Consider the following 13,080-nt stretch of genomic DNA (forward strand, 5'->3'; position numbering starts at 1 on the left):
CCCTGCCCTCCTTCAATTTAAAGCCATTCCCTGTGTCCTGGCACTCTGTGCCCGTGTACAAAACCCCTCTCCCTCCTTTTCAGAGCCCCTTCAGGCTCTGAGCTCTCCCAGGAGTCTCCTCCAGGCTCTTCCCATCAGCCTGACAGTGCCTCCCACCAGGGAATTCTTTGGAATTATTACCTGCAAATCCCACACACCCAGGGGATTAGGATCACTTCTACAGAGCCACAAGTGGCACCCAAAATTTCCCTTTTCCATCTGGAACCAGCCCCTTTTCCCTGTGGGTGGCCCCACGCGCTCCTTCAAAGAGAAGGGATTTCCACAGGAGCAGTTTGCAAAGGTGGGATCACAAAACCATGGAATGCCGAGGGCTGGCAGGGATGTCCAAGATCTTTTCCAACATCTGCTGTGGGGATGGGAGCCAGAGCTGGAGGCTGAGAGCTGGTTTTATTCAGGATAAAGCCATCGGTGGATATTTAGCTCCACCTATGGGCACCTCCTCGTGCCTCTGGAAATCTTCAGATCCAGCCGTTTAGTCCCGCTTCAAGGCTCTAATCCCAGATTTTCAAGGTGGGAAGAGCCCTTCAGGAGCATCCCAGCAGCACCAGCATCCCCCCAAGGAGACATCCAGACTCCTCCTGGACACTCGCAGAGACAGTGACTCCAAACCTCCCCGGGCAGCTCTGACCCCAACATCCCACAGATTTTAAGAGGGGCATGAAACAAGAAATTCCTTTCAGAAACTTTCACAAAGGAAAATGATTAACTTGGTTTATCTTAAATGGTGTCAGGGGGCTTTGCTCTCCAGCACTGGGCATCCAACAGGTGTCAAGAGGATGCACCAGGCTCTTCTTGGGGGTGCCAAGCAGTGGGACAAGAGGAATGGGCAGGGATGCTGATGTCCAGCAATCCCCTGCACAGCAGGCTCAACTTCTGCCCTGGGCAGCACCCAGCCCCGAGCTCTCCTCCTTGGGGACATTCCAGAGCCACCTGGACACAGCCCTGTGCCCTGAGCTCATTCCAGTGAAGGGAATTTTTCTTTCCCACTCTCCAACCTGAGCCTCCCCTGGTGCCATTTGAGGCCATTTCCTCTCCTCCTTTCCCTGTCCCTCCTGTCAGGGAGCTTTGGGGAGCACTGAGGTCCCCCCTGAGCCTCCCCTGGTGCCATCCCAGCCCATTTCCTCTCCTCCTTTCCCTGTCCCTCCTGCCAGGGAGCTCTGGGGAGCACTGAGGTCCCCCCTGAGCCTCCTCTTGTCCATTCCAAGCCCCCCAGCTGCTCCTCCCAGGATGCGTTTTCCAGCCATTTCCAAAGGAACTCCAAACAAAAGCAATTCCTGGCACTCACCATGACGAAGTCTGGAATGTGACAGTTCCCTGTTATCAATGGAAATTCTGTCAGGGAAGATAAACCCAGCCCTGCCAGCTCCATCCTGTCCCCTGGCATTGGAGTCACCTCTGTGCTCCTGCCTCACTGCCTGGAACACTGAAAATTGGCTTTATTTGAAAGCTTAGTGTCAAAAATGTTCTTTGCCAGTGTCTTGGGGAAGGTCTTCATCGTTGTTTTGTCCTTCCAGATCCGATGATGAATTATTAAAAGCATTAGCAAGGAATAATTAATTCTCTGGAAAATGTTTCTGAAGTGTGTGGGGCAAGGCAGGATAAAAGCAAACAGGAAGAACTGTGTTCCCCAAGCTAAGCCAGAAGCAGAACTTGAGCAGGCAGGTGATGAAGCCACGGGTAAAATCCCTGCTGGAATTGTTCTAAAATAGCTCAAAAACTGTTCAAATGGCTCCAGAGCTCTGGAGTTCACTCCTTCCCCACCCCTGGCAAGTCTGGATTGAAGGAGCTGCTGATGCACTGATCCAGTGTCAAACAGCAAAGTTTCCACACTCGGGGCTGCTCTGGAAAACAAAACTGATTAAAAACCAACTCTGGGCCTTCCGAGGTCGCTGCCTTCACCTCGATAACGAGGAGAGGCTTTAATTGGGGACCAGAAATTCCTTTCTGCCATCACAGGACTTCCGTCCCTTCCCACAGCAAAACCTTGATGGTTTGCTTTAATTCCTTTTGCAACAACAGGACTGAAAGTTCTCACGTAAAGCCATGTAACACTGATGTGTGTTTGTATTCCAGGAGCTTCAAAAACCACGGGATCATGGGATGGTTTGGGATGGAGGGACCTTAAAGCTCATCTCACTCCACCCTCCACCATCCCAGGCTGCTCCAAGCCCCATCCAGCCTGACCCTGGACACTTCCAGGGGTGGGGAATCCAGAACCTCTCTGGAAAACACCCCAAATTATTCCTTTTTTAATAGAAATACTTCACGTATTATGAATGCCCAGGGCTTATTCTGGAGCAGGAGATGCTGATACCTTTATTAGGAACTTGAGGCACAGAAGAATCAGGTTTTCCCTGGAGCATCCCCCACAGGGTTTTATTTGTGAGGAGATTTGTTTTATTCGTGAGGAGATTCTCCCATGTGGAGGTCATGCAATTCTCTGAAAGGCTGGAAACTTTTTCAAGGCATCAACTTTTGAGGGCCCGGCCCAACATTCTGCCCCTCTGGAAGCTGAAAATTCCCATTTTGGTGCTGAACTCCGAGTGGTTCTGTGCAGAAAACACCAGGACATTTACAAGAAGACAATAAAATATTTTAATTTCAATCTGCCCCGTGCTATACAAGTGTATAAAATACCAACTAAGCATCCATTGGAACATTACAAAAATAACCAGAAAAAGCAAGCAGCACACTGGAGTCAGGACAGGAGGTGGCAGATCCAACCAGGAACACACTGAGAGCATTCCAAGATTTCCATGGCTCCCACCTCAGGCAGGGGTCAGGTATTACAATGACAAAAATCTGATTTATTGATGGTTTGAATTGAAAAGCAGCTCTGCCTTTCGGAGGGAACACGGCAGCAGCCACCTGGCTTTCTCCTGCCGAAGTCATGCTTTGATTTTTCATGGAAAAAGGACAGGACAGGAATTATTCCCAACGTTTTGAACTGGATGTGGCGAGTCACAAAGTCCAGCAGTCTTTTGAGAAACACGGAAAAGTCTTGGAAAGGCTTCAAGGCAGTTGTGGCAAACCCACAAAGTTTTCCTGCATTAATTCCTTTATTCTGGGTGTTGAATGCAGCGCGTGGAGCCAGCTGAGGGTAACCCATAATAATCTGATTTTCCTGCGTGTCCGGCTCCAGCAGCCCGTGGAATCAGCTCTTCAACAGCTCCCATGGAGCCAGGGCTGCTCAGACAGCAGAGGCAGGCTTTGTTCCAGTTCCCAGGGAATAACCATCCAAGCTAGAGCAGGAAATTCGGTATATTCCTGGTCTCCAGGCCAAGATTTGTGTTCCGGTCAGGAATTCCAGGCCTTCCAGAACACCCTGTTTCCCCGCTCCCTGGCCTGGAACGGCTCCACTCTTTTTAAAACAAATATTATTTCAAAAACCAAGGTGTCAACCAGGAATTCCATTGGCTTCAATCTCTTCTCAGACCAACTGTGGCAAGAGCAAACCAGGAGAGAGCCACAGTTCGGTTCCCAAAACCACAATGAGAGGCTCCAACATCCCTTTTCCAAGACCCCAAGTGGCATTTCCTAGGGATAGCAATTCCTGTCTCCTCCCAAAAAAATCCTGAACCCCGTTTCAAGGTGAGGATCTCCAGTTTAAAAAACAGTATTCAAATATTTCTGCCGTCCTTCTTCTTTAAAATTTGCATTTAGGAGCCTTCAAACACTGCCATAAAAAAAGCCCTAAAGCTTCTCCCACAGATTCCCACTGCTTCAATCGGCATTCCTCTGCATCCAGCATTTCATCCCAGCTGAGTTTGGAAGCAAAGCTCAGAAAGTTTTGGATTTTTCAATATCCAAAGCCAGTAGAAAAAGATCCAAGTGTGCAGCTTGGAGTAGGAATGGACAAGGAAAAGGCACTCCAGCTCTCCTCACTGCTTCCTGGGTGGAATTTTCCAATCCCAAATCAAATCTTTATTCACCAAAAATGCAGATTCAAGTTTCTCCATTGTTTTGGTTTTTTTTCCCACTGGAAAAATCCCCCTGCTCTGAATATGCACCATCAGCATTATTTGAGTCCTTTTTTTTCCCCTCAAGTCAAAACTCCCAAACAAATCCTACTGAAGGTAGAAATTACCTGAACTTAAATAATTTAAAATCCATGTATTCCAACAACTCTCCTATTGCACTTTTTCCATTGCTTTGCCAGGTAAAAGCCTCTGCAGGAATCCCAGAGGTGAAAATTTTAAAAGCACGACTTCCAGAGCACCAAAAGCAGGTGCTGGAGGAACTGGATCCTGCTGGAAAACGAGTGCCAATAAAACCAAATATAAATATATCATGTATGTACACATCCAGGAGGAATTCTGGGATGCTGAGATAATAAATACTTGGAAACAATTCCCAGATTTCCAGAAACTCGGGAGAAACTCTAGAAAAGAAAGCAAATCACTTGAGAAGACCGAGAAGAAACATGCACAAAACCTAATGGAAGAAAAAGGGTTAAATTCCCAAAATTCCCATCATCTCTCCAACCCTGTCATCCCGAGGTTTTCCAAACACCCATCAGGGGTGTCACAAGAAGGAATTTTCCCCCAGAATAAGCCCGGTTTGTCCCGTTATGTCCCAAAACGTCCCCATCTCCCATCCTTCGCTCCCAGCGCGGGGGGAATTCACTCGGCACGAGACCAACACTCCAAACTGAGCACGGAATTCCTTTATATCTGGAGCAAACCTGGAATTCCCCTCCCGCAGCTGCTGCTGCGCCACCGCAGCCGGGCGCTTTCCCCACTGCGGATCCTCGGGAAAGCGCTCGGAATGGTCGCGGGTTTCCCCTGGAAGGAGCGGCGCGGAGCCGAGCTCAGCTCAGCGAGGCGGGGCTGTAGTCGGGCCGGCGCGTCTGGACGATTTTGGGTTTGGGTTTCTTGGGCTCCTCCTCGGCCTCGCTCTCCTGGTCGCTCTCACACACGTGCACGACCACGCTGGGCGTGGTGGCCGTGGCAGCGTGCAGCTCGTACTTGTCCCCTGGGGAGGGGGGAAAAACGGGAATTCCTGAGGAAAGGGGACATGGTGACGTTTCCATGGGGTTTTTAGGTGGGGAGTTCCTGAGGAGATGGCACCTGGGGGCTTTTCCATGGGGGAACTCCTGAGGAAATGGGACATGGTGACTTTTCCATGGGGTTTTTGGTGGGGAATTCCTGAGGAGTTGGCACCAGGAGGCTTTTCCATGGGGTTTTTAGGGGAGGAATTCCTGAGGAAAGGTCACCAGGGGGCTTTTCCGCAGGGTTTTGAGGTGGGGAACTCCTGAGGAAAGGGCACCTGGGGGCTTCTCCATGGGGGAATTGCTGAGGAAATGTGACATGGTGACTTTTCCATGGGGTTTTTGGTGGGGAATTCCTAAGGAAAGGACACCTGGGGGCTTCTCCATGGAGGTTTTAGGTGGAGAACTCCTGAGGAAACGGGACATGGTGACTTTTCCATGGGGTTTTTAGGTGGGGAGTTCCTGAGGAGATGGCACCTGGGGGCTTTTCCATGGGGGAACTCCTGAGGAAATGGGACATGGTGACTTTTCCATGGGGGATTTAGGTGAGGAATTCCTGAGGAAATGGGACATGGTGACCTTTCCATGGGGTTTTTAGGTGGGGAGTTCCTGAGGAGATGGCACCTGGGGGCTTTTCCATGGGGGAACTCCTGAGGAAAGGTCACCTGGGGGCTTCTCCATAGGGTTTTAGCTGGAGAACTCCTGAGGAAATGGGACATGGTGACTTCTCCATGGAGGTTTTAGGTGGGGAATCCTGAGGAGATGTCACCTGGGGGCTTCTCCAGAAGGTTTTAGGTGGAGAACTCCTGAGGAAATGGGACATGGTGCTTTTTTAATAGGGTTTTTAGGTGAGGAATTCCTGAGGAAAGGACACCTGGGAGCATCTTAATGGGGGATTTAGGGAGGGAATTCCTGAGGAAAGGTCACCAGGGAGCTTTTCCACAGGGTTTTGAGGTGGGGAACTCCTGAGGAGATGTCACCTGGGGGCTTCTCCATGGAGGTTTCAGAGGGGGAATTCCTGAGAAAAGGGCGCCTGAGGGCTTCTCCATGGGGGAACTCCTGAGGAAATGGGACATGGTGAGTTTTCCATGGGGTTTTTAGGGGGGGAATTCCTGAGGAAAGGGCACCAGGGTGCTTTTCCATGGAGGTTTTGGGGGGAGAACTCCTGAGGAAAAGGGACATGGTGACTTTTCCATGGGGTTTCTGGTGGGGAATTCCTGAAGAGATGGCACCAGGGGGCTTTTCCATGGGGGAACTCCTGAGGAAATGGGACATGGTGACTTTTCCATGGGGTTTTTGGTGGGGAACTTATGAGGAGATGGCACCTGGGGGTTTCTCCAGGTGGGGTTTTAGGAGGGGAATTCCTGAGGAAAGGTCACCTGAGGGCTTCTCCATAGGGTTTTAGGTGGAGAACTCCTGAGGAAATGGGACATGGTGGCTTTTTAATGGGGTTTATAGGTGAGGAATTCCTGAGGAAATGGGACATGGTGATTTTTCAGGGAGGAAAATTCCATAGGAAATTTGACATGGTGACTCTTTATTGGGGTTTTTAGGTGGGAAAATTCCTTAGGAAATGCTCACTAACAGGGGAAAATGACCAATTTTTAATGCTTGGAAAGGCCTAAAATATTTATTTTAATATTTCTTTTTGGTTTTCCTAAAATTTGGAAGGCAAACTTGGAGTAAAGGAACAGCAGCATGGAGCAGCTCTGAACTCCCACACAAACTGAGGCTGCTGTGTTATTTATCCATTCATTCATTTTTTTACTTATTTATTCCAAGTGTTCCATCAAAAACAACCTCTGCTTCCAAAACCCATTGCAGGGAAATGAAATCTCTGATGAAAATATTTCATAATTAATTATTAAGAATATTTAATGAGGAGGATTCTTGATGGGAAGTTTTAAATGCCAACGTGCAGGAGCTCAAAGCTGTGCCCTGCCCTTCTCTCCATCCTTTACAGCTCCCTAAGTTGGGAGGTGAACAGGAATGTAAAAAATCCTCCAGTAAAATGAATCTGACACAGTTTTTATTCTCTTTAATCTTATTAATGAGAATAATTCTTCTCACATGATAAGAATAATTTAATTCTGTTTAATGTTATTAATTGTGACCGTTTTTCCCTCCCCTAAAATTAATAGTTCTGCCCCAACCAGGTTAAATCTGAGCTGGGTTTAAGGAAAGATTAATTTGCACCAATTTTCACGGATAAGTTGTATAAAATATGGGAGAAAAGGGAAATCAAGGGATGTGATCATTAATCACTGGGGAAAGGATGGCAGGAATTTATCCCTCTTAAATTCCAAGGCATTTTAGGTTCATACTGATAGTTCCTCCTACACTCAGTAGCAGTTTCCTCCTCTGAGGCAAACAGAAATAAAAATAAATAGAAAGGAAAATAAATAGAAAATATAAATAGAAAGAAAAATAAAGAAAAAAATAGAAATTGAAATTGAAACAGATAGGAATAAAAATAAATAGGAATTAAAATTAAATAGAAAATATAAATAGAAAGAAAAATAAAGAAAAAATAGAAATTGAAATAGATAGGAATAAAATAAATAGAAATAAAAAATAAATAGAAATAAAAATAGAACTAAAATATAAATAGAAAGAAAATATAAATAGAAAGAATAAACATAAAAATAAAAATAGAAATAGAAATAAAAGCAAAATATAAATAGAAATAAAATATAAATGGAAATAAAAATAAAGAGAACTAAAATATAAAGAAAAAGAAACAGAAAGAAAATATAAATACCAATAAAAATTAATAGAAATAAAATAAAACCAAAATATAAATAAAATATAAAGGGAAATACAAATAAGTAGAAGTAAAATATAAATAGAAAGAAAATATAAACAGAAATAAAATATAAATAAAAATTAATAGAAATAAAACCAAAATATAAATATAATCAAGTATAAATAGAAAGAAAATAGAAATAGAAAGAAAATAGAAATAGAAAGAAAATAGAAATAGAAAGAAAATAGAAATAGAAAGAAAATAGAAATAGAAAGAAAATAGAAATAGAAAGAAAATAGAAATAGAAAGAAAATAGAAATAGAAAGAAAATAGAAATAGAAAGAAAATAGAAATAGAAAGAAAATAGAAATAGAAAGAAAATAGAAATAGAAAGAAAATAGAAATAGAAAGAAAATAGAAATAGAAAGAAAATAGAAATAGAAAGAAAATAGAAATAAAAATAAACAGAAATAAAAATAAACAGAAATAAAAATAAACAGAAACAAACATTTCTTGGAAAAGTTTTAGAAACCCAGGGAGTTTTGAGGCGTTTTGCTCAACCACAGTTCTGGTTTTTACACCTCTTACCTGGTCCTAGCTTGGAAATTGCATACAGGAGGTCGTAGTTGATGACTGGGGTGGCATCCTCCACTTGTTTCCAGTCCACTGGAGGAGAGGCAGGAGGGGAGATCAGGAACTGCTTGTCTGGGTTTGGGGGGGCCAGGTGGGAGCTCCCGATGTGCAACGTCTGCAAGAGAAACCAGAAAATCCCAACGTGTCCCTGCATGCCTGAATTCCTGCATCCCTGCAGCCCTGAATGCCTGCAGCCCTGAATTCCTGAATGCCTGCATCCCTGAATGCCTGCATCCCCAAATCCCTGAATGCCTGCACCCCTGAATGCCTGCATCCCTGAATGCCTGCACCCCTGAATGCCTGAATGCCTGCACCCCTCAATTCCCAAATGCCTGCCCCCCTCAATTCCTGAATCCCTGCATGCCTCAATGCCTACATCCCTCAATTCCTGCATTCCTGCACCCCTCAATTCCTGCACCCTTGAATACCTGCATCCCTGCATCCTTTCATCCTTGAATGCCTGGATTCCTGCATCCCTGAATCCCTATATTCCTGAATGCCTGCATCCCTGAAAGCCTGCACCCCTGCATCCTGGCATTCCTGACTGCCTGCATCCCTCAATACCTGCACCCCTGAGTGCCTGCATCCCTCAATCCCTGCATCTCTGCATGCCTTCATCCCTCAATTCCTGCATCCTTGTGTCCCTGAATACCTGCATCCCTCAATCCCTGCATTCCTGCACCCCTCAATTCCTGCACCCCCGAATCCCTGCATGCCTGTATCCCTGCACCCCTGCATCCTTTCATCCCTGAATGCCTGGATTCCTGCATCCCTGAATCCCTATATTCCTGAATGCCTGCATCCCTGAATGCCTGCACCCCTGTGTCCTGGCATTCCTGACTGCCTGCATCCCTGAAAGCCTGCATCCCTCAATTCCTGCATCCTTGCATCCCTGAATGCCTGCACCCCTCAATCCCTGCACCCCTGCATCCTTTCCTCCCCGCATCCCTGAATGCCTGCATTCCTGCACCCCTGCATCCTTTCCTTCCCACATGCCGGGGCTGTCGTGCCCTGCCCGGCACTCAGGGTGGCAGCACCAGCCAGGCCACGGCTCCCAGGGAAATTCCAAGGGGATGTTCTTCCCTGAAAACCAAACCTCCGCCCTTGCACACCTCCAGCAGGGCAGGGCCTCGAAGGCCTCGTGAGGGATGGTGCTGGGAGTCATCCCCAAGAGTGAGAGCGGAGGGAATTCCAGCAGGGATGAAAATAACCTGGATCATGGCCGGTGACCAACAGCTCTGGATTCGTTTTCCAACTCAATTTTCAGAGGGAAAAGCAGCTGGAAAAGCAGCCTGACTGCCAGAGCAGAGAGCAGGGAGCTCCAGAGCTGCTTGGGGGGGATTCCCAAGACTGGGATGGGCAGGGAGAGCCTGGAATGGGCAGCTCCAAGGCTGGAATGGGCAGCTCCAAGGCTGGAATGGGCAGACCCAGAGGCTGGAATATGTAGATGTAGAGCTGGGATGGGCAGCTCCAGCCTGGAATGTGTAGTTCCAAGACTGGAATGTGCAAATCGAGAGCCTGGAATGGGCAAATCGAGAGCCTGGAATATCTGGATCTAGAGCTTGGAATGGGCAGCTCTAGCCTGGGATGGGCAGCTCCAGAGCCTGGGATGGGCAGCTCCACACTCTGGATCCCCCAGGGACTCCCTGGGTGCTGGCAGAGCCCACCCAGCCTCTCCAGCCCTTTAAATTCTTGGAATGTTCTCATTCCCGTCCAAGGTTATCCAAAAGATGGGAAATATCAACAGCCTCCAAATGTGTGGAGCTCTGGAACAACCCTGGATTCTCCAATTAATCTGGCAAAAAATGACCATGAAGGAATTCTGGGATGCTGAGATAATAAATACTTGGAAACAATTCCCAGATTTCCAGAAACCCGGGAGAAACTCTAGAAAAGAAAGCAAATTCCTTGAGAAGACCAAGAAGAAACAGGCACAAAACCCAGTGTAAGAAAAAGGGCTAAATTCCCCAAATTCCCATCATCTTTCCTATCCCTTTTATCCCAGATTCAAAATTTAACCCCAAAACTGGGGTTTTCCAAGGAAAAAGAAATCCTCCACATCACTTGGAGGATTTATGGGAGTCAGAACAAGGAAAGCTTTAATCCCCCCAAGGACAGTCCCAAATTTCACCTGAGCAAAATAGAGTTTGAGTTCTTTCCCGAGGAATTCTGTCTTGTCCAGCTGGAGCCTGGCATCTGCTGCAGACAAAGGGTTGCTGAAGTTTATTCTCACTCTTTTGAAGCTCTTAAAATACTGGAAGGTGAGGTCCCTGTCGTAGGGTCGGAACAGGGATTCAAATTTGGCCTGGAGAGAAAGGAGCAGAGGAGAAAATCAGCATTAAACACAAATAAAGAAATTAATTTAAAATGAGAAGTTATTAATAAGGGCAAATGACCACTTTTGAATATTATTGTAACAGCTTTATTTTCCTTTTTCTGTCTAGAATGAAGTTTTCTACCTTCTCCCTTATTTCTCTGTATCATTAAAATATATTATTATTATTATTATTAATGAAGTGATATTATCATTTTTGATAACATATTAATGTTGGACAAGACACTCTAATTTAGCTACAGAAGATACTGAAATGTTTCCTAAAAAATTAATACCTAAAAACCTTGGGAAAAAAAAACAACTCTGCCAAGCCTTTGCCCAAACGTGCAAATTTCAATGGAACCACCACGAGTTTAAAGAGAGAAAGATGAAAAAATCCTGATTTTCCAGCTAAATGTGATTTTCTTCAGTGACTCAGCAGAAAGAATGAAGTCCACGAACGTCTTCTGCTATTATAATTCAATTTATGGGAAGTGCTTCCACTCTCCCTGCAGGATTCCAGGCCAAGACAGACACAAGCGGAGGCTCTGGAGCTGCCAGGCCCTTCCCAAGTCTTTTATTCCAATGGATTCAAAAGGGAGGAATTTCCAGGTATTTCCTCTCCCTAAAAGCTCCCTAGAAACTCAGGATAAAGCCACAATAAACATTATTCCATTAGGGGTTCTTACTACAGTATTTTGAATTAGTAGGGGGGGAAAAAAGCAAGGAAATTACATAAGAAGGCAGAAATTAATTCAGAATTCCATTTTCCTCCTGAGAAGCTCCACTTTACACACTCACCACAGCTGGGTATAAAATTATTCTGTTTCAAAGAGTTTTTAAAGTCAGAGCTGGTGTTTGGGATGCCTCAAAATATACCTTTGGTCTGTCTCAAAGCTGAGCTGGAACCATGGAAAATACACCCCAAAATTCAATTTCCAAGTTCCCATTCTGTATTTAAAGACAGAGACATCTTTTTATTTACTGAAATATGTGATTATAGGGGTCAGAAATGTCGCTTTATCACAAGACACTAAAAAATAAAGTTATTTTTGTCCTTAAGGTATCTTAGCAGTAACATCCCTCTCTATCAGGACTGATAAATATATTCTTTTATATTTACATTATTATTTATTTTATATTGCCAATCAGTTAAATACAGACCCAAGAGGATTTCTTATAGTTTTACCAGGAAAAAAAAATCCCAGGAGAAGTGTGAAATGGATTACAAATTCATGGATCTTACTACCAAAATCAGTAAAGGAACAGCAGCATGGAGCAGCTCTGAACTCCCACACAAACTGAGCCAGCTGTGTTATTTATTCATTTATTTATTCCAAGTTTTCCATCAAAAACAACCTCTGCTTCCAAAACCCACTGCAGGGAAATAAAACCTCTGATAAAAAGATGACATAATAAATTATTAAGAATATTTAATCAGGAGGATTCTTGATGGGAAGTTTTAAATGCCAGCGTGCAGGAGCTCAAAGTTGTGTTTTTTTCCTTTTCTCCAAAATCAGAATTACAGAATGACAAGGTTGGAAGAGACCTTCAAGATCCCTGAGTCCGAGCTGTCCCCTGTCACCCCAGCTGCACCCCGGCAGCCAGTGCCACACGCAGGCTGTGTTAAACACCCCCAGGGATGGCAGAATGCTCCACTCCAGTACCAATTCAACATTTGCTGAAAATTCAGAATACACCACACGGTCCGAGGAGTCTGGAGGGAAACTTGAGGCCGTTTTCCCGACCACACAGAGCTAAACCCGAGCGATTCCCAGAGCTGGAATCATTCCCATCGGAGCAGCCCGCTGCAGACCCCCGAGCTCCAAGACTTTTACAGCAAACCGCGATTTCCGAGCTGCCAGAAACCAACCCCCAAAGCACAACCTACCCTCGTTTCTGGCTGGGTGAAGAGCTCCCCATCGGCCAGGCAGGCGATGAGCGAGCCGAAGCTGTAGTGGAAATTGCGGAAATGCATCTCGGGGCCAGGCAGGCGATCCCGCAGCGAGCCCGGCTGCTCGGGAGCCCCGGCCGCCGCCCGCAGCCCTTATAAAGCACGGCCAGCCCGGCCCCCGGGGACTGAAAGCTCTCCGAGCAGCCCGTGGGTGCCGGCCAATTCCTGAGCACGGTCCCGCACGCTTAGGAACGAAATGTAAGCGGGACTGGAAAGAGGTGACGTCAGTAATTAGTCAGCTTCCCTCTGCTAATTACCGGGAGCATGGAAAATGCGGCTGAGCTGAGCGGGCAGCTGCCGGCCGGCCTCTCGCAGCATAGTTTCCACTGGCGGTAATTCCATGCAGCTCCCACTCCACGCATGGAAAATGTTCCTGCCTCGGC

At 46.0% G+C, this 13,080-nt stretch overlaps 1 protein-coding gene across 2 annotated transcripts in view; it reads right to left on the reverse strand.

The window, feature by feature from the left end:
* Positions 1 to 2,631: 2,631 nt before the first annotated feature.
* The window catches only part of RCAN1 (regulator of calcineurin 1), a 39,570-nt gene continuing 29,121 nt past the window's right edge, over positions 2,632 to 13,080 (reverse strand). Inside the window, exons 1-4 of one of the 2 annotated variants that reach the window (XM_038142150.1) lie at positions 12,635 to 12,888; positions 10,561 to 10,734; positions 8,385 to 8,544; positions 2,632 to 5,034 (exon numbers count right to left, since the gene is read on the reverse strand). In XM_038142150.1, the coding sequence (XP_037998078.1) occupies positions 4,871 to 5,034; positions 8,385 to 8,544; positions 10,561 to 10,734; positions 12,635 to 12,721 (585 nt within the window). In that variant the 5' untranslated portion in view covers positions 12,722 to 12,888 and the 3' untranslated portion in view covers positions 2,632 to 4,870. Of the gene's footprint in view, positions 5,035 to 8,384; positions 8,545 to 10,560; positions 10,735 to 12,634; positions 12,889 to 13,080 lie in introns of those variants that run through there. The other variant, XM_038142140.1, reaches the window with a different exon arrangement.

This window comes from Motacilla alba, chromosome 1, assembly GCF_015832195.1.
Source record: "Motacilla alba alba isolate MOTALB_02 chromosome 1, Motacilla_alba_V1.0_pri, whole genome shotgun sequence".
NCBI lineage: Eukaryota > Metazoa > Chordata > Aves > Passeriformes > Motacillidae > Motacilla > Motacilla alba.